General features: G+C 33.8%; 1 protein-coding gene across 5 annotated transcripts in view; it reads right to left on the reverse strand.

Annotated features, from left to right (window-relative positions):
* LOC149807301 (armadillo repeat-containing protein 7-like) overlaps positions 1-26870 on the reverse strand; it is a 41045-nt gene extending 14175 nt beyond the window's left edge. For 2 of the 5 annotated variants that reach the window (XR_016422301.1, XM_089965004.1), the window contains exons 1-4: positions 26697-26866; positions 18381-18479; positions 11651-11719; positions 5239-5305 (exon numbers count right to left, since the gene is read on the reverse strand). Coding sequence is in view for 4 of the 5 variants with exons in the window: in XM_089965004.1 (XP_089821130.1) it covers positions 5239-5305; positions 11651-11719; positions 18381-18479; positions 26697-26805 (344 nt within the window). In the remaining variant the exon portion in view is untranslated. Of the gene's footprint in view, positions 1-5238; positions 5306-11650; positions 11720-18380; positions 18480-26696 lie in introns of all 5 variants that reach the window. The other 3 variants (XM_089965015.1, XM_089965024.1, XM_089965033.1) reach the window with 3 other exon arrangements.
* Between the last annotated feature and the right edge of the window lie 359 nt (positions 26871-27229).

Below are 27229 nucleotides of genomic sequence, written 5' to 3' on the forward strand. Positions count from 1 at the left end.
ACAGCAAATTCATTCAGAGGATAAGTGTTCATAGTTAACTGTGCAGTTCTAATGTTACCTTTGAAGCAAGTCTGAAATAATGGACATGTCAAGTTATCTTACTGACAGGATAAATAAAAGTATTACCTTATTAATTTTGCAATTCATACGCTAACCTACATGTACACATGATCTTCAAATATAATTCCAAATGTTTTATGATACATATATATCTTTTATCTATAAAATTATCCTGAGATGAAATGATTGTGATATTACAAGTTCTATTAATAAGGAAACAAATACATTTATAACAATATTGCATAATTTCCCTTCTTAAACCTTCTGCATTTTGACGTTGAAAAATAGTAATCTTGCACAAACATGTTATAAGAAACCACCTGACTTGAAAGACTGAAACAGAATATAGATGAAGTTTGTTTAAAATTGGTTTATAAAGTGCTGCTAACATATAATTATATTATATCATATATTATATCATATACATATTATATAATTATATTATATTATATATATTATTATTATTATATCAAGCACAGGAGATGTGAGTTACCCAAGTGCTTTTCCCAAGGTCACACCAAGGCAGTTGACTTGGGTCGGCCTGATCCAAGTTATTAAAATTACTTATTGAAAGAATGAATCGTCATTACTGGGTGGAATATCAAAACACCACTGAACAAGTTGAAGTTTATTATTCAAACAAACTGCATGTACAATGAAATCTCTCTTAGTGGACATATCCATATTACTGACAGATGGGCAACATCAATAAATTATCATTATTTTATTTTTAATTTTTATACAGAATTTTAATTTCTATGTGAGGGACACTTGTCATAAAGAACAACATTATTGTTCCTTTAAGTGTCCATCAGTGATGTTGATCCAAATGTGAGCTACAAAGAGCTAGGTCTGCCTTTACATAAAGTGTTGGCAAATTGGTGACTCTGCTGTTCAGTCAGGTCTGCTTTCATATAATATGCTGGCAAATTGTCAACTTCAATATTCATGATTTAAACCAAAAAGCATAGACCCTGATCAGTTGATGCACTTTATTATACTCTAGTTTTAGAATGCATTTGGTTTAAATTCATACACAACATTTTACATCAACATTTTACACAACATTTTACATCACACTGTATTTCCTTGAAAGATGTCCATTTCCGCAGATATTACCTGAAGAGCACATAACGTGATCCTCATGTACCCAAAACATTATGTAATATTACTCTCAAGTAAATAATCACATTTTCCTACAAGTGTTTAAACCACAGGTACAAAAAATGGTGTTTCACCACACAAAACAAAATGATTCCAATTCTGCCATTTTATTTTATTCTTGTAATTCTGCTTTTCTTCAGTCTAATATAGCAGTTTTCTATAACATATGACATGTCATCCTTGGACAGAGCTTTTGAGAAACATGACATATGCATTAGATTTTTCATAAAGTCTCAAAAGACAGGCAATAATTATATATTGTAATGTCAGATCTGGCTATATCTTGCACACAGATGGGTGTGCATAATACACTAATGCTTACAGAATCTATTTACGTTAGACCTTTAAAACTGACAAGGAATAACATCTCATCCTTGATGGATTGCAAAAGATCAGGGAGATGTGATGCGCAGTGAATAGTAAATAAATTAATTAAGAAACTGAACAAAGTTGGCTATTTTTTATATACTGTAATGTAATATTAGAGTGTTGACTCTAGGTCTTAAACTATGTAACACAAATAATCAAAACCAATTTATTAAAATTAGCAAATAAATTATTTCCATAAGTTACAAAGTGAAAATTTAAGAGATACTTACAATTAAGTCACCCAAAATATGAAAGTAGTGTTTTAGTCCCAAATCACAATGAGCACTTAGCAGTTCCAATGAATAATTTTAATAAATTCTTCTAGAATTATATCTTAACACAACTACAAATTTTGTCCATAGATTCCAAAAGATTTATATATAAAACAGGAATGAATAATTGTTTACCAATCCTCTATTAATACAAATATGCACTCGCCCAACTATGCAATAGATTTAAAACGAAAAATCTTAGTTTAACTGTAAGCAAGAATGACCTTGAACTAAAAATTTAGTATAGATCTTGTTTACTTCTTAGAACCATGACAAAAGTCATATAGGCAAAAAACCCACAACCCTCAGTCATGGACAAAAATTAAGCACACAATATAAATATACATAAAGTTTAAACATCATGTGCATTCATGACAGATTTGAAAGGCTTACATGGTTTTGGATTTAAAAAAGCAAATATCTCCCTGGTCACCAGTATCTCTATTTCTTTTCTGCCTTCCAAGTAATGATCAAAATGAACAGCAATATAAGCAAACTACATTGTGTGTGAATGAACAAATAATTGTAGTTGTTCAGAATTGTAGCTTCAGAATGCATATCTAGGTCCTAGTTTCCCAAAAAAACTGCAAAATTTCTCATCGAACTGAGATTTTACAATATCAGGTTTATGATACTTCCAACAATATCAATATTTTTCTCTGTCGTAGAGATAGTGGGAAGGATGACAAAAATTAAATTTTTATTAAACATTTGAGACAAGAAAACCTTTTAAACTTGTATAATGAGTTGAGGAGTTCTTCAAAGGTCAGGAAATCAAGATTTTATGATTGTATTTTAATGCCTGATGCATGTCTTAAAACCTTTTGTGTCTGAAAGACAGCCAGCATTAAAAGATGCTGCCCTGATGCAAGGAAAATAATTCATCAAATGTTCTTTGACAAAACAAATCATTGTTAATAATTAAGCAATAAGACAGACTCTTTTAAAAATCCTAATCTGAGGATTCCCAAATAAATTTGGTTATGTTTAGTGAAACTGGGGCCACGTCCCTCTTTCATAAAACATTTAAACTTTCCAAGAAACCTATGCCCAGATTTTGAATGCTGATTATTTGAAGGACAATTGCATGAAACATGATTTCAAACATGTTCTTTTGGGGGGTTAACATTAAAATACTGACCTCACTTTTCATTTCATTTGAATTTTAAAGACTGAACATTTTTATATTCTCATGTTGAGTTTAATGAAATTCAGATCAGAGAACTTAACATACAGTATATCTTGGACATACTTTATACACTTTTCATTTCTTGCGAAAGAATTGACACAGGCTACATCATTGTTTGATTAGTGTGTAATAAAAACCAATAACAGATTAAAAAAGGTTCCAGGATTACTCAGCCCATAGCAGAATTGAGCCATTAATGTTCTCCACGTATAATGAACTTGGTCTACCCAAATCAGCCCATAATGTACTCATCCCATAAAGTACTCAGCCCATAATGTACTCATTCCATAATGTACTCAGCCCATAATGTACTAAGCCCATTACATACTTGGCCTTTTGGCCCATTATTTGTATAACTGTAATATGGATGTTATGTTCTTTATTCAATGGTCATTAAATTTTTTATTCCTTGTACATTTCTTTCGATGGTCATTTATTTTGCAATAGAAATATTGTGGAAAAAAATCAGAATTCCAGATTAATTAACTTACAAACTGCATAATCAACATGTTGAAACTGTTCTTGGCCTACATCTTCACTAGCCAAGGTTCCGATATGTTAACCTATCTGCACCTTAGTGGATCAATGAGATATTTCAGTGCTTTGGGTCTGTGAATTTCAATAGATGTAACAGCAAGTCAACAAGTACTGTTCCAACATAATCCAGACAAAAGGGCACTCACAACTGGAATGGACTCATAAATAAGCAATATGCTACTGCATACACACATCCTTTCCCTGACACATACCTGGAATGGCATCTTTCTAGTATGTGGTTATACTTTCAATGTTAAACTTACAAAGTATACCATGGGCATCAATTGCCTCTACCTTTTTGCATAATGTACAATGCACTGATGTTACATGCTACTGGTTAGTTGGCATTATATACTAAGGAAGGCAACTTATGAAAGATGTCGCTAGGACAATGCACTAAAATATCTGATCGATTCAGCAAGGTGTAGAAAGGTTAACATATCAGAACCTTGGCTAGCGAAGATTCCTGTCCTGGTGCTGTTAATTGCTAAATTGAGTTGAAGGAAGCACATGTCTACTCTATTACTTGTGATTGTAAACATGTGTTGACACGTGTGAATCTGATTCCAGTTACACAGAAGGGAATTCTGTACACCATGAATCTTGTATCAACAATGGTCATATATAGGTTGATGCAAAGATCAAATGCCAATACCTTTTTAATTTTGTTTTTACTCAAAGCACCCATTTACAAAAGAAGGTGGCTGTTCTCCTCACAGCTAATCCAACTCATAAAGTTTGCATAATCATAAATGATCAATTAGACAGCAAATTAATCATTAATGATTAACTGATTAGACAGCAAAATAACATGTTACATTTAAATATTTCTTGTTCAATAACATCAGGTGTTACAAAGCCATACAAGATTACAAAAATACAAACTTTTGTCCAAAACAGACAATTGTTTGCTATTTTTTGTTCAATAACAAGTCTTACGAAGATATACAAGATGAAAGGTAAAGCTGACTTTGTTGTGGCCCAACACTGTAATGGGCCGAGTACGCAATGGTGAGATCTATTAATTAAATTTATGTGGGCCAAATCTGTAATGGGTTGACTTTGTTATGGGCTGAGATCTCCAGCCACCCCCAAAAAAGATTCTTTTGAATACTTCACATTTGTCTAGCCTCACATATAGCAGATGTACAGGAAATGTGCACTCGTACTGTACATACACAGGAGAAATGATCTGGAATTTACTGACTAGGAAGGGAAAGTAGTGCAACCAAAGAGAAATCATTTGTGAGTAAGTATAGTAAAGTCAGAGGGTATCAACAAGGTGGGGTACCTCTCTCATGTAATCAGTAAGCTGCCTTATCTTTTTACAAGTCTAGTGGTCCTTACTCTAATGTTAGTTTTCCACAGCGTAGTGATCAAATGATGATGGAATTTACATTGAATTTTTTGTAAAGCAGTACTTCAGGCATCATCAGAACAGTTAAGGCCATACACATTTGACCAGAGTGGACATGGAATGGTTTCATACACATATGACCAGAGTGGACATGGAATGGTTTCATACACATATCACCAGAGTGGACATGGAATGGTTTCCAATCTATCATGCTATAACTTGCTTTTTCATCATTCCTTGTGAGGTAAAATGGAAAGGAGATCATTTTGTTAAGAAAGAGGATACCAAACCTTGAAAGACATCTTGTGACCAGCCTTACTCCATCATTCTTCAGGATGTACTCTTTGTTCTGCTTGTCTGACAAGATAAATTTTAAAAAACTCTGGTTACATAATAAGTGATGAAAATAAATGCATGCATGCATGCAACTCTCCCTCTATAACTTATGAGCAGTGGAATCCATCAACAGTGACTGCAGCATAAGTGAAGGCACATGACATCAAGGGAATTTTTTAAAATAATGACAGCTGGAGGTGGGTACTAGCAATTTTTGATTTTTTATGATCATTATAATCCCATTTATTCTATACAAATATTAGTGTGAATGGATTCATAATAAGTATATCTGTGGAAGTCAAATAAAGTCAAGAAAAATGAAGACAGACTTCTTTATATAAATCAAGTTGATATGTAGTACATTTACTCCTAAATTCAAGAATCAGTAAACCCAGAGTTGTCTCTCTCTCTCCATATTAAACCAAGTGTATCGTTGGTAAGGGCTTTTCTCTTTAAACATACATGGTACCCAAGAAAGTCAGTTCTTAAAACTTTATGCCAGGGTACTTTCATTTCAAGGAGTTCACAATAAAATGATAAGAAAATTATAAATTGCATCTATGCACAAGAAAGATTCCATTCAGGCATAATCGAGAAAGACACTGGTCTTTACAGCTTCAAATGCCTTATCAGGACTGCTAAGAAAGAGTCCATCCTGATTGCCAGGCTTTTTGTAAAATTTAAAATTCAAGATAAGGCTGACCTATAGCCCTTGATAGTATAAACTGAGCATTTCTACGTTTCTAAATGGAATAGAAGAAAGTCAGCTACTGAACTCACAGAACAGTTATGACTTGCATGTTATCTACTTCACCAATCACAAAAGATGCTTCATCTGGCATCACAGACTTTAAATGTAGATCATTATGGCAACCGTATTTGAAAACTACTCTTTGCAGAGAGATCATTTGAGATGTTCTAAGTTTGTGGGTTCATTCATAAGAGAAAGCCCCTGTTTTGTGACAGCAGGTCCTCCCTCTGAAGGAACATCCTGGGATGGTCCAACAGCAGACTGAGAAGATCGGATCACTGTGGCTACAGTGAGGGTATCACAATGTGCACAGCAGTGGAGTTCCTTACTTTGTGAAGTCCCCATTGGATCATCCTGAATCATGGGAAGGTGTAAGCAAACAAGCAATCCAACTTTGGGTTGAGATGTTCAGGCCCTCTTATTGGGGAATGGGGAAACATAAAAGAAGAGTTTATTTGTAAGCTTTCTGGTAAACAAGTCCCCCAAATTGGAATATGAAGTCTGCTATGCCTTGATGGAGAGACCATTCTCTGATGACTGTCATCCCTTTCCTTGACAGACTGTTTATCAAAGAATTATTTTTGCTGGGAATGTGATATATATGGAGTGTAATTCCTTCTGAAGTTGTCCAGGGAAGGACGCTCCAAACCTCCATGCAGACAGAATGTACATGTGTGTCTCTTTGTCTCCTGAGACATACTACCACTGATGTGTTGTTGCAGGAGACAATCATGCAGTGACCTCTTTTGTTGGCAAAACTCTGAAGATCTAAAACCACTGCCCTCATTGAACTGTTGATGTGGAGAATAAATTCTTCCCAGGACCACAAACCCTCAAGAATCATTTATTCTGGCTCCAGCCAAAAATCTCCACCCGAATCTTTCACATCTGTAAACAGATAGGAGTGCATGAGGACTGGCTACCAAATCCAATGATTGTAGAAATCCCAACTGGGAGAAATTGTTGCATTAAGGGGGTCCCTGTGCAGTTTCTGAACTGCTGAAAGGAGAAACAGAAGATGACATAAGTGCATTGCACCTAGAGGAACCAGGTCTGCTACAGCGTTCAAGGTCCCCAGCAAAGAAAGAAAATGATTAGCCAACAATGTGTTCTTTGCTCTCAATGCTGCCGACTGGTACATGGTCATGTCTACACAGTTCCAAAAAACATGGACTAATCCTCTAGTTCTGATTAATCTTCAGATGGAGTCAGCTCTGAATTTTTGAAGTTGGGTGAAAGATCCAGCCTGGTCACTATGGACCAAAAGCAAGACAGATCCAGCCTAAGGGATTCTAACCATCCATTGTGGATCAACCAATCACTGAAATAGTGGAGGACTCAGCTACATAGTGACTTTAAATTGGATGCAACTACTTCCATGATCCTGGTATACACCCAGGCAGAGGTTAGGCTGAGTGACAGAGCTTGAATTGAAACTGGAGAACCTTCCCAACAAAGCAAAACTGGATGCACTTCCTATGTGGAGGAAAGATAGAAATGTGAAGGAATGTATCCTGAAGATCAATGGAGACCAGGTTTTATGGCATTCCTGACTGTGTCCATCTCAAAAGGTTCATTCTGCAAAATTCTGTTTATGGAGGAATGGACGATAATTAGATGAAACTTTCCCCCTGGGAGACAGTTGATTAACACCCTCTCCACTGCACCCTTCTCATGAAGAGAGTGAATCTCTTTTCTTAATCACACCAGATTAAACTGGTGGAAGAATATGGGTGACCTCACTAAAGGAGGAAGATCCTGAAACCAAAGCAGGTACCAGACCAAGCCTCTGAAACGATTTGGGGGCAAGAGGAAGTTGAACTGGTAATGTTTCATATGGGATTAGTGGACTATTCTGGTGGGTGAGGGCAACACTTCACCAACCTAGAGCATTTGGAAGAAGGTCCTTCCCCTCACTGTCTGATCCAATTTCATAAGATAATGTAGGTTCATGGCAATGATCTCACTACCATGCGGCCAAGGACCAGAAGATCATGGTTGTATGAAGGGAATGCAGCAATCGCTTCCCTGAAGTACTAGTCCAAAATTCCCATAAAGATGTACAGATATTTGGGAAGGGGTGATGCCCATCTAATCCCCTTTCCTAATATCGTGTCTGTCACCTGATTCCCAGTCTCACATCAGACGAAACTGCAATATGGGGGGGGGGGATCAGCCCAATCCTGATCCCTGTACTGAAGGAACTCAAATGAACGGTATCTAGTGCTCGCTGAATGTTAACTACAAGGACCTATCAGGTAACTCAGAAATACTCTTCCAAAGATCTGATAGACTTATATCTGAGCTCTCTCCTGTCTTAGTGGAAAAGAGAGGTGTTACTCCTCCCTCTCTGCCTTCACAAATAGGAAGGGTGTTACTTATCCATAACGGGAAGGTTGAACTCACTCTTCTGCTATTTATGACCTTATTTTGGGTGAGGGCCCACTAACCCATAGAATCTATGAAGAGACTTAGGTAATCCTTCTCTGAGACCTGAGGGACTCACTCAAATGACGAGAAAGACCCTTCTTGCTTGCTTTATAGGTAAGTCTATGCTTGCTTTATAGGTAAGTCTATGCTTGCTTTATAGGTAAGTCTATGCTTGCTTTATAGGTAAGTCTATGCTTGCTGAGATACAAGGCCTCATCTACTACAGGCTGCATAAAAAACATTTGACCTCTTGTAGCATGTGCAAAAAAAAGCAAGTGGGGATATGTCCCGGGGAGATTTCCTGTGATCACACCTACCTACACCCTACTTAGATATTGTTCCTGTAGATATAAGTTGAATGATTTTTAAACAAAAGAAAACTTCTAAACAACTAAAATTAAACACAAGGTAATATGTAGACTAAATTTATGCTAAAAGATGTCACCTTAGACTGGTGTTTTCGCAAGTTTGAATGAAAAAAGGATGTAATGTTAAGCTCAGTATAAGAAAAACAAAGATAATCAAATCAAACGAAAGCTAGGGACTACTAAATTAGCACACAAAAAAAACAGAATGTACAATTGCCAACAATAAATGAAAAAAAATCAAGAAAAGCAATGTTAAGCTAATATTGAGAAAGAACCTGTTTTCAATAACTGAGCACGTGTTATGAAGGTAAAAAAGTGGTGTGTGACCTGCTTACCACCTATAATAATAGCAATAGTCACAACATAGGTAATGTGTTGTTGTTGTTGTAGGGTTTAATGCCATTTTTCAGCACGTGATAGGCTATACATGGCGGCCAGTATTAATGGTGGAGGAAGAACCCGGGGAAAACCCCGGAAAGAACCACCAACCCACGAGAAGCTACTGGCAAGCTTTCTCACATACCCACATTAGCCGAATCCGAGACTCTAACCCACACAGACAGAGGTGAGATGGCAGTGATTTGTAACAGACAGCGCTTTAGACCACTCGGCCACTTGGAGACCCACATAGGTAATGTGAATTACAATGATTAATAATGAACAATTAAATGGATCAAGGAGAGTCAGTAGACAGTAATATATGAAAATTAAACAAAATACCTACCCTTAGCTAGAAAAATTCACAAATTTGAATCACTAAAGCCCTGCATAAAGGAAAAAATAAAAAATAAATACTTACACATGTACAGAACAAATGCTAATAATTTTCATGACAGCTTAAATTAACTGAGGAAACAAAATTGATCCAAAGGTTTATAAAACAAATGCACTTGTTGACCCACTAAATGATGGCAAAATTTCTTCAATGTAAACATTATAGCAAAGTTGACTGTCAAAAAAATGAAGGGGCACTATGCGTGGGAATGTATGTGTTGGGTGTGTCAGGGGTGATCCAGTACTCTGGAATCTTTGTCATAGAGACCTTGCACAAAAGTACCAACTATGCAATAGTAACAGGTAATATTACTGATATTAAAACATGCTTTCTTTTTTTAAATGAACGGAACCTTAGGTATTGCAACTTTGATGGCTTTCAGTTGGAAATCCATACTTATACACAAAACCCCATTCTTTCTCCCTACCCTATCCCTGGAAAGTTGCTCAAGGGCCAGAACCCAATTTCCATTCTACATATGACATGCCCTTCTGCTATGGCTCCCTTTACAACAGTTATTATAAAAAATATCTAATAAATGTCACTATTTATAACATCTGTAGCAAGGTAACACATTCTTTAGGTTTTCTTAGTGATATTACTGAACAGTTTTTAAAGCTATGTTAAAAATCCAAATCACACACACACACACACATACATTTTCTGTCATTTTTTGAAGACAAATTCTTTCCATGCTAAAGTACTAATAAAAACCTTTAATCTTACTCCTATGAAGACATGATTTGGTGATATCTTATTATTAACCATCTGGACCCAATACCCAAGGGACCCTCAAAGTCCATAATAAATTAACATACTTACCTCTTGTGCTATTTTACAACTGCAACAAAAGGACTGAAAATAGCAAACTTAATAAGTCACTAAGTTTGAAAGCTCAATCATGAACAGCAAACAAATTGTAACATTTACAAAGATTTCAATAGCCATCAATTTAATATACATGACAAAATGGTTAAGTAACAACATCTTCTTTTCCTAACCTTTATAACCAGCCCTTTGGGTCCCAGTGGTGAAAGAGACAATTAAATTCATTCCATTCACAAGTATTCTCAATGATCTTCAATATTTTGACACCCATGACAACATGTCTTAGTGATGTCCTATTTTCTGACCCCTTCTGCTCTCAACCCCACCCAATCCCCTGGGGTCGACTGTGAACAAAATACCAAAACTATGTCTTGAGTAATTTAAGAACTGCACCAAAAGAAAATTAATAGCATAATCAACAGAGGAAAAAAGAGCATCCCAAATGGAAGAGAGGGACTATCAGAACATTAATGCAAATTTACACCCAGCAGAAAAATCTCCTGCCAAGTTTAACTGCTGTATTATGAACAGTAACAAGATCATGTTTACAAGAAATGGATGGATGGATGGATGGATGAGGATGGATGGATGGATGGAAGGATGGATGGATGGATGGATGGATAGATGGATGGATGGATGGATGAATGGATGCGGATGGATATGGATGGATGAATGGATGTGGATGGATGGATGGATGGAAGGATGGATGAATGGATGCGGATGGATATGGATGGATGAATGGATGTGGATGGATAGATGGATGGATGGATGCATGAATGGCTGTGGATGGAGATGGATGGATGGATTGATGGATGTGGATGGATGGATGGATGAATGGATGCGGATGGATGTGGATGGACGGATGGATGGATGGATGGACAGATGAATGGATGTGGATGGATGGATGTACAGAGATATGCATCTACACTATGACGAAACTAATAATTTCATTTTTCTGCAAAAATACATTCTGAAAAACAAGAGTCAACTTTTATGTCGCTTACAGTCATGGAATTGTGTGCACAAAAATACTTCAAAGTTTTTTTAAAAAGTTAAACTAGTCTGTGAGTCTTGATCTACTTGCAAGTGTTAAAATTAGGTCACTGCATTTACTTCTTTTGTTATATCTCTTGTTATGATACCATATATCATATTGCCCTAAATATTAACAAATATTCCTGATATGTAAATTACCAGCACTATTAAATACATACCAAGGCAAGCATTACAGATTCCTCCAATGGCAAATTCAACAATTTTTTCATTGGCTTCTTCCAAAGCATCTGAAAGACAATAATTAAGTAATAAATTTTTGAAGTAAAATATGTTTCTTCAATAATGCTTACATGATCATAATTATATTTATTAGGAGAACATCCGCTACCTTCGAAATCCAGCACTTCCAGGCTTGTTTTACCAGCAGATGTGCCAAATGTGATCTGCTGGCTGAGTCAAAGAATTTTCTTTCCTTGATTGGAGCCAAATCCCATCAATTCATCTGTCACTACTTGTGCAGATGTGCAGGCTCTTCCTGGGAGGGCTTGGGAGGGTAACCTTGTATTGTAATTGGGCAATTATTATTTTGTATATTTAATTTCTATTATCTGTTGACCTTTCTTAATGATTATGTCATATACATTTGTATTTTAACCCTGTCCAAAATCAAGTTCACTGTTTACCTGACTAGGGACACTGATTTTGTAAACAATGTAATACAGTTAATATTTCCCTGTGAGTACAGAATAAATATTAGGAACATTATTAATGGAGGTAAACATGTTCATCTTCATCTGAGTCTATGATAATGGAATTCCCCCATGGAAAACCCTGGTCTACTTTATGCTTGCCACATTCTCTATTATAACTTTAGTAATATACCGTATCTTGTTGACAAATTAAAATATTCTAGAAATGAACTTTTGACCCTTGTCCTGGTTCTATTTTGTGTCTTAGCTTTTTATATAATCTTGTTAACTTAAGAAATTACTCATTTTTGCTTTAATATCAAGAAGCAGAATCAATTTTATTGGCAATGCTTAGTTTTTCATTGAGTGGAATTGTTTATTATTTGCTGGAAATAAAAAGTGCTCATCAATAATATTCTTGAAGACAAAAACATTAATTTGGAATTATAGTGAATTCAGACAAGAATATTTTGGGAATATATTATTGTGAGACATCAAAAGATTCTTAGCATATTGCCACACTCCAGGCGATTGGCACATTACCATGTTTGAGACTACAGGCAAATCAACACATTCATTATTTTAACATTTTTGGAATACCTCTGAAATTTAGTTATATATTTGGATTTGTGATAAACATTTTAGGAATACATGTATTTGGGATTTAATTCCCAATAATGCAAGTTCTTTTTAAATTGTCACTTTGTGTTTTAGGCAAATAAATTATTCATTAAACTTTACAACAGTTGTTGGTTTTTACTTGTTTCTGTTACTTAGTTTAAGACCATAGAGTCATAACAATTAATGAAACATATTTTACTCCAAAGTTTGATTTCTTCTATAAAGATGTTGCATGACACATAATACACTGGGACAACAGTTCTTAAACTTTTTGCATCCATAACCAACTACCAGGTATTCTATATATGATTTATATATCACCGGCTGCTGCCCACGACCCATAAGTGGTCCAGAGTTTGTGGACCTATATGCACTAGGATAATAGGTACGAGGGAGTTACATCCCCTTACCCCAGAGTTGGTAATGTTTCCAGCTTTCTAATGTACATGAAGGAGCTTAGAGTGCCATGCAAAGAAAGGGCTAGGGTTAGCATGTTTCATACAAAGGGCCAAGGTCTTCAGCTGAGACAAGTCCAAGGTGGCAAGAAGGTGAGAGAGGTCTTTATTTTAGTCTAAATCCTTCCTTGTATAAGGTCAAAACGCATGTGACGTTGTGGATTAGTAGCCACTGATACTGATGGGAGCTAGGGGTAAAACGATTCATTGATATATCGATTCATTGATACTTATGGTGAAATGATACACATATTGATACAAGAGATGGAGAATCAATACAAAACAATACTTACCATATACAAGTTATTTTAGTCTTCAGCAGTCATGAATAATTGTTATTAGTTGCCATGTTATTCTGTAAAATTATAATCCATCTGAAACTGCATTTGCAGTCACAGGTACTCATGTTTATTAGTACAAACGAAAAAGATTATTTGAGAATACCTACTCGCCGTCTACAAGTTAACACAAATACACTATACATTTCAAATGTGTTCAACATTTTAATGAAGTACTTAACTCATCATTTAATAAACACTTTCAAGTGAAGTTTTTACTTTTAATTGTATCTTGACTCCTTTGGTCCATTTGAAAGCTACACTACCAGTGTGTTTCATGTTGAAATGTTACATTGAAATCTCATTTTTGGTTATTGCTTGTTCTGCTCCAGGTTAAACAATAACCACCAATCAGAAATCAATATAGCTTATTCTCTGTGTGACAAACAGGAAGATCAAGAGAGAGACTTCATGGGAAAGTCATAAGATATATCAAGTACTTAAGTGGAGATGCTGTCAGGGTGTACCATTACGCGAATCATACAAAATGTTTACAAATTTGCATGCCTGGAGAACTGTGAAATACAAGAACTCCCACAAATTTTTTGAAAGTCCCACATGTCAAAATGTGCTCAGCGAAGTATACAATTTTTATTAAACTGTTTTTGTCTTGACATCTGTTTTTCAGGTAGCAACTGTTCCACATCTTGGCTCTTCAAGCATGACATGCATGGTTGTGAAACTAAATTTAATTTGAACAACATGCCCCAGAATAAAAATTATGGCACAGTTTGAACCATTCATGAAGAAAGTTTTACCAATGTGTGTTTAAAATACAGGCTTGCTAGAAAACCCAAAATGTTTTATACCTATTTTAGTTCATCACGATTTCGTTCAGCAAATACTTGATGATGATAGTGATGATGACAATAATTTTTTATAATTATGAAGTATATCAGATTATTGGAGCTGGGAAAGTGTTAACAGAGATACCAGTGAGTGATTTTGACAGATGAACAAAAATAGATGGTACCATATAAGCCAGCCTATAAAACGATACTTTTTGACAAGAAAATATATGGATTATGTCAACTGAATCGCTTTATCATATTTTTCATATGGAAAATAATTCTCCAAGAGTACGAAACATAATGTGAAAAAAAAAATTAAATTTGGGGAAGAGATCGTGTGTGAACAAATATAGGATCCCACAGTGAGTATTTTAAACAATTACATGATCATCAGTATTAAAAGTTAACATAGATCAGATGTAAATGTGATCTTTGGAAAAGTGTACATTACAGTCACAAAGATCAGTTTCCCACCATATTCAAGCTTGAAAAGCTAGTTATGTACATGACCCTTCAGAAAGCACAGAACAATATTGATACAAAGAAAAGGAACAGAATATGCTCAGAATTCATTAACAGATTACGCTTATACAACTAGAGGTGACATCTGTCAAAGATGTTGATTTCAGTAGAGCTATCAGAATGTGGAGCAGGAAGAAAGAGAGATATTGAAGTTTCGATAAATATTGACCTATGATATTTCTTTCCCCCCCACTCCTTTGTTGTTGCCTATATCACCAGCAAGAACTAAATTGTTTAGATATCAGTTAATTTCAATAAAAACAATTGTCTGCTGATTTTTGCAGTCAAGTTGCTGGCATTATCTGGTGTAATATGTTTCTGGGTTATATTAATGATGTAAGGAATTAAATTTATTAAAAAAAGACCAAGCTGCTGCATTAATGAAAAATTTAGCAAGAAATGAAATTTTTAATAGTTTGAAATGAAATTTTTTTTTAGAGAGGAGGATTATGAAAGAAGGTACTTATTAATAATGGGTCATGAAATAATGATTAATAATGGGTCATGAAATAATGATTAATAATGGGTCATGAAATAATGATTAATAATGGGTCTTGAAATAATGATTAATAATGGGTCTTGAAATAATGATTAATAATGGGTCTTGAAATAATGATTAATAATGGGTCTTGAAATAATGATTAATAATGGGTCTTGAAATAATGATTAATAATGTGCCTTGAAATAATGATTAATAATGGGTCTTGAAATAATGATTAATAATGGGTCTTGAAATAATGATTAATAACGTGCCTTGAAATAATGATTAATAATGGGTCTTAAAATAATGATTAATAATGGGTCTTGAAATAATGATTAATAATGGGTCTTGAAATAATGATTAATAATGGGTCTTGAAATAATGATTAATAACATGTCTTGAAATAATGATTAATAATGGGTCTTGAAATAATGATTAATAACGTGTCTTGAAATAATGATTAATAATGGGTCTTGAAATAATGATTAATAACGTGTCTTGAAATAATGATTAATAATGGGTCTTGAAATAATGATTAATAACGTGTCTTGAAATAATCATTAATAATGGGTCTTGAAATAATGATTAATAACGTGTCTTGAAATAATGATTAATAATGGGTCTTAAAATAATGATTAATAACGTGTCTTGAAATAATGATTAATAATGGGTCTTGAAATAATGATTAATAATGGGTCTTGAAATAATAATTAATAATGGGTCTTGAAATAATGATTAACAATGGGTCTTGAAATAATAATTAATAATGGGTCTTGAAATAATGATTAATAACGTGTCTTGAAATAATGATTAATAATGGGTCTTAAAATAATGATTAATAACGTGTCTTGAAATAATGATTAATAATGGATCTTGAAATAATGATTGATAATGGGTCTTGAAATAATAATTAATAATGGGTCTTGAAATAATGATTAACAATGGGTCTTGAAATAATAATTAATAATGGGTCTTGAAATAATGATTAATAATGGGTCATGAAATAATGATTAATAATGGGTCTTGAAATAATGATTAATAATGGGTCATGAAATAATGATTAATAATGGGTCATGAAATAATGATTAATAATGGGTCATGAAATAACGATTAATAATGGGTCATGAAATAATGATTAATAATGGGTCTTGAAATAATGATTAATAACATGTCTTGAAATAATGATTAATAATGGGTCTTAAAATAATGATTAATAATGTGTCTTGAAATAATGATTAATAATGGGTCTTGAAATAATGATTAATAATGGGTCTTGAAATAATAATTAATAATGGGTCTTGAAATAATGATTAACAATGGGTCTTGAAATAATAATTAACAATGGGTCTTGAAATAATGATTAACAATGGGTCATGAAATAATGATTAACAATGGGTCTTGAAATAATGATTAACAATGGGTCATGAAATAATGATTAATAATGGGTCATGAAATAATGATTAATAATGGGTCTTGAAATAATGATTAATAATGGGTCTTGGAATAATGATTAATAATGGGTCTTGAAATAATGATTAATAATGGGTCTTGAAATAATGATTAATAATGGGTCTTGAAATAATGATTAATAATGGGTCTTGAAATAATGATTAATAATGGGGCATGAAATAATGATTAATAATGGGTCATGAAATAATGATTAATAATGGGTCTTGAAATAATGAATCATAATGGGTCATGAAATAATGATTAATAATGGGTCTTGAAATAATGATTAATAATGGGTCTTGAAATAATGATTAATAATGGGTCTTAAAATAATGATTAATAATGGGTCTTGAAATAATGATTAATAATGGGTCATGAAATAATGATTAACAATGGGTCTTGAAATAATGATTAACAATGGGTCTTAAAATAATGATTAATAATGGGTCTTGAAATAATGATTAATAATGGGTCATGAAATAATGATTAATAATGGGTCTTGAAATAATGATTAATAATGGGTCATGAAATAATGATTAATAATGGGTCTTGAAATAATGATTAATAATGGGTCTTGAAACAATGATTAATAATGGGTCTTGAAACAATGATTAATAATGGGTCTTGAAACAATGATTAATAATGGGTCTTGAAATAATGATTAATAATGGGTCTTGAAATAATGATTAATAATGGGTCTTGAAATAATGATTAATAATGGGTCTTGAAATAATGATTAATAATGGGTCTTGAAATAATGATTAATAATGGGTCTTGAAATAATGATTAATAATGGGTCTTGAAATAATGATTAATAATGGGTCTTGAAATAATAATTAATAACGGGTCTTGAAATAATGATTAATAACGTGTCTTGAAATAATGATTAATAATGGGTCTTGAAATAATGATTAATAACGGGTCATGAAATAATGATTAATAATGGGTCTTGAAATAATGATTAATAATGGGTCTTGAAATAATGATTAATAATGGGTCTTGAAATAATGATTAATAATGGGTCTTGAAATAATGATTAATAATGGGTCTTGAAATAATGATTAATAATGGGTCTTGAAATAATAATTAATAACGTGTCTTGAAATAATGAATAATAATGGGTAATGAAATAAGCTTAACAGGACCCAGACTTGGAATGGAAAATTCCATAGTTCAGGTACTTTTCTGGAACACTAGAAAATCAAACACGTCAACATTTTTCATTGAAACATTTGGTAACTAATTTGGAAATTCTGATGCAAACCTAGGATGACCTATACGTATAGGTAAATATTAATGCACAAAGTTAGGATGACCTATATGTATAGGTAAATATTAAAGCAGAAAGTTAGGATGACCTATATGTATAGGTAAATATTAATGCACAAAGTTAGGATGACCTATATGTATAGGTAAATATTAATGCACAAAGTTAGGATGACCTATATGTATAGGTAAATATTAATGCACAAAGTTAGGATGACCTATATGTATAGGTAAATATTAATGCACAAAGTTAGGATGACCAATATGTATAGGCAAATATTAATGCACAAAGTTAGGTTAAAATGGAACTAGAATAACAGAAGGAGTACAAATTACCAAGGAACAAATCAAGAACATTTAGCTTGCGTAAATGTTCATAGTTGATTGGATCGTAGGCAAAATTGGCAAGATTGGCCAGAGTTTCTTTCTTTGCCTCTGAAAATAAAGTAGATAAATTTAAAATGTTTTCATAAAAGTCATGGAATAATGAATATATACATCTCTTCCTTGATATAACACGCTTCATTATAATGTGATTCCAGATATAACATGAGACCACTATAGACCACCAAAACTGAAACCATTGTATTTGAATTGGTTTATCAAATGTATGACAATATGGTCTGTAAGAAAACAACATGAAACTTAGGATTATACCATTAATTCCTCTTTAAAACATTATTATTTGACAAAATGTACTCATTCCCTGCTATACTGAGGTTTTGGTACATACAAGTTTTGTTGTTGACTTAACGACATTTTCCATGCATGATAGGCAATGCATGGAAGCCAGTATAACTGGTGGAGGAAAAACCATCAACCCACAGGAAGCTACTGGCAAGTTCTTCCACCTACCCACTTAGGCTGAGCCTGATACGTGAACCCATGTGGACAGAGGCAAGATGGCAGTGATCAGTAAAGGCAAGTGCTTTAGACCACTTGGTTATCTTGGGTCTGCATGTTTCACTATACTTTGGTTCAGTACAAAACAATTATCACGATAGTTTGGTTGGGTACAAAACAGTTATCACTATACTTTGGTTTGGTACAAAACAGTTATCACTATACTTTGGTTTGGTACAAAACAGTTATCGCTATACTTTGGGTCGGTACAAAACAGTTATCACTATGCTCTGGGTCGGTACAAAACAGTTATCACTATACTTTGGGTTGGTACAAAACAGTTATCACTATCCTACAGTTTGATACATACCATGAATGGCAGCTATGGACCCTAACTACTGTGTTATAATGAGAGAGAGAGAGAGAGCTGTATCATGCACTGTAGTCCCTGTGTAATTCCATTATCATCAAATAAGGTCTTATGACATACTGTGTCATCCCTTAATCATTAACTAAGGTCTTATGATATACTGTGTCATTTGACATACTGTGTCATCCCTTAATCAATACTTAAGGTCTTATGACATACTGTGTCATCCCTTAATCACTACCTAAGGTCTTATGACATACTGTGTCATCCTTTAATCATTACCTAAGGTCTTATGACATACTGTGTCATCTGACATACTGTGTCATACCTTAATCAATACCTAAGGTCTTATGACATACTGTGTCATCCCTTAATCATTACCTAAGGTCTTATGACATAATGTGTCATCCCTTAATCATTACCTAAGGTCTTATGACATACTGTGTCATCTGAAATACTGTGTCATCCCTCAATCAATACCTAAGGTCTTATGACATACTGTGTCATCCCTTAATCAATACCTAAGGTCTTATGACATACTGTGTCATCCCTTAATCATTACCTAAGGTGTTATGACATTTCCCCATACATTTGAACAATAATCCACTGTTGGAAGAATATATGACTTGTAGTAAAGACTGCGAGTTTGAATAGGTAAATATGTCTTGATTCTGCTGAGTAGGGCAATTTTTGGATGACATTGTTTTACAAAACTTAATAATTTACAATGGGATTACCATATTGATAAGTTTTGTAAAACAATGGTCATCCCATAGTAAATTATCATCAGTAGATACACCTACCAGCTATTCATGTTTGACATTTTCTAATGGATGATTATTTATTGCAAGAGATAGTTCTGGGTTCCCTAACCTGTAGTTTGTGTGATGTCCCTAAAATCATACATTTCATTTCACCTTCATTAATTACCATCGTATTTTGTTGTGCCCAGTTTTGAACTCTAACAAAGTCTGAGTTTAATAATCTCATTTGGATAACTTCCATATTAGAACTAGATGTATACAATCAGTACGAAACCTAGGTGTTACTCTGGACAGTATTCTCTCACAAAGACACAGTGATCACATTCAAGAGTGCTCTCAAAACTCACTTATTTCAACTGCAAGAACAAACTTAAAGACCTAATAATGTTTCCTACCTTAAATATTCTCATCATGTTTTTTAATGTTTTCTAATTTCATGGTGTTTGTTTTTGTAATCATATCATTATATATTTTTTATCTTATAGGTGTTGTCTAATGTTGTAAAGCACTTAGAGCTTCTAAAGATTAGGCGCTATACAAAGTCCTCATTATTATTATTATTATTATACAAGGTTGCATTGTCTGGAAACAAATCTGCATTTGTGGATTCATTATTTACTGGCAGATCACTGATATAGCTAAAAGGAGGAAAGGGCCTAAAACTGAGCCCTTGAGGGACCCCTGAATGAATAGGGTGAGTTTGAGATAATATTGCCAATGCTTACTAGTTGAGACCTTTGGTTTAGGTATGATCTAAACCAGTTTAAAGAAGGATTGTCGAACCTGTAACAGTTCAACTTTGCAGCAGAATTTTATGATCAACGAGATATGACCATTATCCATTTCCTTCAGCAAACGATCAAATAATTTGGTAAGTTCTGTTTGGCAGGAGTGGTACATTCTAAATTCTGATTGTGCTTTATGAAATAGAGAGTAAGTTTCAAGAAATTTATAGACCTGAATGGCTACATGCTTTTCAAATAATTTTGACAGTACAGGTAGAATTGATATGGGTCTGTAATTCCCTGGATCCTCCTTTACTCCTTTCTTAAAGATAGGTGTAACCTTTGCACATTTCTGGAAAATTACCACTCATTATACTTAAGTCTATGACATGCTTTAATGACTTTGTTATAACTGGAGCAGCAATTGTAAGAATTTGTGGAACCATACCATCCAAACCAGAGGATTTATTATTATTCACCATAATGAGCATATCAAAAACATAAACTTCACCAACATTAGCTATTGAAAAATAATTATTATCAGCAATTTTAGCCCTTATAAATAATAGAAGAGCATCATGTTCAATTGGGCTGTTAGTCTGGTTCTCAATACTGTTACTGGAGATGCTTATGAAGAAATTATTGAACATTTCCACAATGTCTTTTACAGATGTTGCTGTATCATCATTTTGCTTAAGTCTAGGGGGAAAACAACTGTTCATGGGTGGGTTCAGCTCTTTTAGATGCTTCCAGAATGTCTTGGTATTCTTACTTTCATCTATAGTCTGTTTATAGTAGTTCTCTTTTGCCTTATTTATCAGGTACTTAGCTTTATTCCTCCACTTTCTATAGTTTTCATGTCTTTTTTCTTGTGGATTTTATCTCTTAGGTGCCTAGCCTCATTGATCTCAGGGGTAATCCATTTAGGTATAATTTGGTGTTTAACCCTTTTATTTTTAATTGGGGGATGCTTGTCTAAAGCTGCACTGAACATCTGATACCATTTGTCTAAGGCAGTGTTGACATCAGCTATATTGCAGACTGATTGGAAGGGTTTGCAAACTAAATAATTTAAGAACTTTTCCTCATCAAACTGTTTAAAAAGTGCCTGCATTGTATTTCAATGTGTTGACCATTTTTAGATGATTTGGGAACATGTCTAGTTATACAGATTGGGTAGTGGTCACTCTGTGCATATACTGGCACATTAATTTCACTTATATTGTCAGGTATTTTAGTATAGACATGATCAATGATAGTAGCACTTTTGTCTGTTACTCTAGACAGGTAGGGTGTTAATTAATTGAGTAAAGTTGTAAGTTTCAAAGTAACCTATTCATTTTAATGCTGGAGTTTTCATGTAGTCAATGTTAAAATCACCTAATATGATAGTTTCTAAATCTTCCTTTAGTAATGATTTTAAAATTTGCACCTCAAATCTATCAATCCAATCAGATGTGGAACTAGGTGGCCTGTAAACTGAACATAAGAGTATTGGCTTTGATTTGGCAAGGGTTACTTCAATCCAGATACTCTCAACCCCAATAGTCTCTAGATCAACACGTAATGGAACTGTCTACATAGAGAAGAACACCCCCACCCCCTATGGATTCCATATCTTTTCTTTCAAAGTTGAACCCCTGTATTTGGAGAGCCAAATCATCAGTATCATCAGAAAGAAATGTTTCACATAGACCTAGAATATTGACTGATCTAGTTTGCTGTAATATCAACTTTATCTCATTCAGTTTAGGGATGATGCGTTGGATATTTAGGTTGAAAACTTGCAGACCTCTTTTGAGGGGGCCAAACATAGGACAATTTTGATAAGAGGATTGATTTTCACACAGGGTAATTGAACACAATGTATTGTTACAGCATCACAACTGACTTCTTACAGAAACTTATGCAAAAAATTGTCACTTCTATTGAAGAAATATCAATCTGTCGAGAGGGGGGAGGGGCCTTAGATGTTCTTTTTAGCCATGATACTTGTTTCTTTTAACGCAAGAATTTTTTTTGTTCTTCAGCTAATATAATGCTTATATCACTAGTTTCTTTTTTATATGAAGCAGAGCAAGTATATAATTTTTCAAGCTACATGAGGACGAATTTTCTTTTCAAAACAATTCCACCCCTTACCCCACCCCAACTAAATCATCAGTCCCTCATCAATTATAAAAATCTAAGAGACCAGTTACTAGAATCACCGAAATAAGCTCAAAAACTGAAATACACATAGAAATACGCAAGTGTTTACATGTTTTCCGTCTATACCCTGATATTATGATTTGCAATTGTTATAATAATAATAATTAAAAGCAAAACAAACATTGATTTAAGTAATTTTGGTAGGAATTATTAAGTTTTTACCAAATTTTATCATAATTCATATAATGACGTCACTCGGCAATACTCTGATTTTACTATATTGGACTGGTATGATAAAATGAGATCATGATTGTGAGACTATAGAATGCATATCTAAATAAATTTGGCATACTATGTCACCCCTTAATTATTACTTAAGGTCTTATGACATTTCCCCATACATGTGAACAATAATCCACTAATATACTAATGTGTTTTAAAGTAAATAAAGACGAAACTGACTCATGAAATGAGGTAAAAGAGAAAAATGCCACATACAAACATCCAGAAGGCAATTAAATCAGGGCAATTTTCTTGACAGAGAAGAAGTTAAATAATGGGAGGGGGGGAAATTCTAATGACTGATGTTTGGGAGACATATGCTGTTGCATTTCCTAAAACAGATCACATGCACACAAGAGGGTCACATGGAGAGGGTCTGCAAAGAATTTTTAAACATTTTTTTTGTCAAAATCTATATTAATAAATGTCAAAGTAAATATATGGTAAAATGTTGGAGAATAATTTTGTACTGTGATATTTGACACTTTCATTCTGTGTATTACTATTCTCGTTTTATTCAAGCTGTCTAATCAAGTATGACCAAGTGACTTCATTACCTCAATTGTGCTATAAATAGAAAAAAATGTAAATACCAGTTGTTCATTTAAAAATCACTTCAACCAAACTTCATTTTGCTTTTTTATCATTGTTCAATCACATTCAAATCATATCATGTTACATGGTGTGATGATGATAAAAGTGAAAATGCAAACCTTAACCACCTTAGGGTTACCATATTTGAACTTTCAAATAAAAGAGGATACTCCTGAGAGGGGTGTATCTTTATCGGTACTTGTATATTCCAACAATGTATTATCGCGGGCTCTATATTGTCACAGCAAACAGGATTTTCCTATTAATGTTGGACACGCACCATCTAGCTGTTGTTTACAGATGTATAGCTGTAGCCAGTAAGGAAACAAATATCTTACAGCACAATGTCTTCTAGAAACAATTTTTATTAGTTTACAATGAAAAAGAATGAACATCACTTTTTTTTAAGTGCATGCAATTTTGTTGATCATCATATAAAAATCTCCATCGAACTTGCGATACATGCACTGGCTTTGATTACAAAATATATTCAGTGTATCAGCTAATGTTTTATTATTATGGGTCATATACTGATGGTGACATAGATGTCCTTACAAAATTACAGTTGCAACTTCATTTCATGGTAGCCAATATGGACCAAAATTAACAAAATGTTGCTTATGATCATACTTCTCATACATAAATAAGAATATAATAACAGTTGAACTTTCTTGAAATCAGTAATATTTCCATAATAATATTAATAATAATTGTTATATATTTACATTTCTTTGCCCACACCGCATTTAAAATTTATATAAAGTTAAATATGTGTGTGTGATTAGGATTTTTTATGTAGCTTTAACAATTTTTCACTCATATCGCTACGATGTCTGCAGTTTATAGTGATGTCTAGCACTGGGGCATCATGCCGCAGACATGTAGCATGATGTCCCACCCAATCACATTATCCTGACACCAGGCCGAACAGTCCTAACACTAATTTCTTAATACTGAGTGCCTAGTGAGGCATCTGTCAATATCATTTTGTAAGTCTTTGGTATGATTCGGCCAGGGTTCGACCTCCCACTTCTGAGGCATACACTCCAACCACTAGGCCATCAGAACAGTCTAAAAAGTTAAACAATAATTGCTTTTAATTTGTAATGTTATTCACGATTTACACTTGAATTACATTTGTTTGTTTGATTTTATCATTGGATCCTTTTGTTTATTGTGGAAATAGTATGCCAGTACAAGCGTGGACATTTATTCTCATAGATAAGTTGTATTTTATGTTTATTAAAATACCTACGTGCTACCATACATACGTTAGGCAAATACAGCGATAATATTTATAGGTTACTGCATTTGTATGGGAAATATGAACAAGTTTTTTGGATGGAAATACTGCATGACCTTGGGAGTGCAGTATATCCATCCAACAAAACGAGTTCATATTTTTCCATAAAAATGCTGTAACCTTTTTATTATATGCTCAATTTCTTATTCTACCTAAGGCTTAATTATATAAACAAAATACACTAAAAGAAACAAAATAAATGAATGTATGTCGTATTCCAAACTAAATACACAAGCACAGATTCATCCTTACACAACAACATTATTAATGCATACATAACTCTACCAAGATAATTCTGAAATTGTCGTGCGTTAGACATAAGTTTTGAAAAAAAATTGCATTTTTGTCTGCTTCAAATTTAAATTTGGATTCATACTGTGCAACAAGTTTCCCATTTGATCTGGAATGAATAGATTTTGGTACTTTGTCGATTCTACAAAATTTTGTGATTATGGACTGGATTCATCTGTGCAAATTGTACATGAAATACGTTGGACTGAAGCAGCGCAGGAGAAGCATGTTAACATCTGCAAGTGTGCTTGTTCTGTCATTGACTATCTGAAATCATAATGTGGGAAAATATGAAGTCTTTCAATTGCAATTATCAAAAAGACACTTCTGAATTTAATGCTTATTTCATTTTGAGTGCATTAAAGAGGATGCAACTGTACTTGGAATATAGTCGAAATTACAGTACCATTTTCGAAATATGTAATCAAGCTTGAGAACTCATGACATGGCTCATGTAATTCAAATTTGCAGAACTAAGAAAGTACATTTTGAGGAAATTTATTTAAAACTGTATTTATATTTTTGCCATTTTTATTACCAGCTAAAGGAGACAGACTATGCCTTGTAACTTGCATCTTATTTGTAGGTACCCAGCAATTTTATGAAATCTGGCGACCATCGCCAAAATCTGAAGCACTGTATCAAAAACGTTAGTGCAGAATGTAGCAAAGCAGCTGGTATGTGGCAGTCCATGAAACATCTGCTTTAGTTCATTCAGAAACAAATTTAATCAATGAAAACATAAAGCATCTGCAACACGAGTGTACATGATTTGTTTACAAAGTAGTTCCTAATACACTAGTGGGCACATGTATCCTGCACATGAGTGCAATATGAAGGTATGCAATATCGTAAAATACTTAACGATTCTGACAATGTAAAGTTCACGGAGACAAACATGAGCATATAATAAAGAGTTGTTTCCCCATGGTACGTTAATCTGGGTCAGCCAATAAATGTTGCTTTAAATACATGTACGCGCTGCGATTGACAACGATTCTTTTTTTATAGGAACAGAAAGAGGGAAAGTCATTGAAACGTTACGAATTATAAGTAAGCATCAAAGGCAAAACAATTTTAATAAGTACTGATTAGAATATTAAGTACCGAGATAATACAGCGTTCCAGGCTATAGAATTTTAAAGACCTAAAAAGTGGCGGGGGGGGGGGGGGACAGAGGATGTATGGCAACGCAAAACAACCTGATGACGACTAACGTCGAGGGGAAAATGTTATGTATCGCTTCATCTGTTCCAGGCAATGCGTGCTCGAGAAAATAAACAATATCACAAACAACAAAAACTCGCACAATATCAAAGAATTGCCAACCATCGCTTGTGGTATTCTGATATTCAGTTACTAATGACTGTAAATAACTAAATCTTCCAATTCCATAAGGTCCAGTTCTTTTTTCCAGTTGCTCTTTTGAGCTAAACATGTTAAAGACGTATGTGTACTGGGAATCCCCTTGGAAGGGGTTTCCCTAATTAACGGGCGGCAGGAAGTGTCTATTCGCACGGCCACCGTGTACCAACATTTGACCACGACTATTCGCACGGAAACAATGTACCCGGAATATAAAAGACTATTCTGCACGGCAACCCATTAATGTATAACGGAAGAGTAACCAAATTATTATGAATGATTTAACTCAGTTAAACATAATACATACCATTAAGTCAGACACTTCGCACGGATACTGTTCGCTAACAACATTTTGGATTATATTAAGAATTATATGTTGTGCAAACTGTCAGTGGCTATAGTACAAGTCACTTGGGTCATGCATGCGCATTTATTCATTTTAAATTAAATATAAATTGTTCTTTTGAAATTTTACACGAACTTTCTTTAACCAAAGT

The sequence above is a fragment of the Sinohyriopsis cumingii genome, chromosome 1, assembly GCF_028554795.1.
Source record: "Sinohyriopsis cumingii isolate HCF-2022 chromosome 1, ASM2855479v2, whole genome shotgun sequence".
NCBI classification, from domain to species: Eukaryota; Metazoa; Mollusca; class Bivalvia; order Unionida; family Unionidae; genus Sinohyriopsis; species Sinohyriopsis cumingii.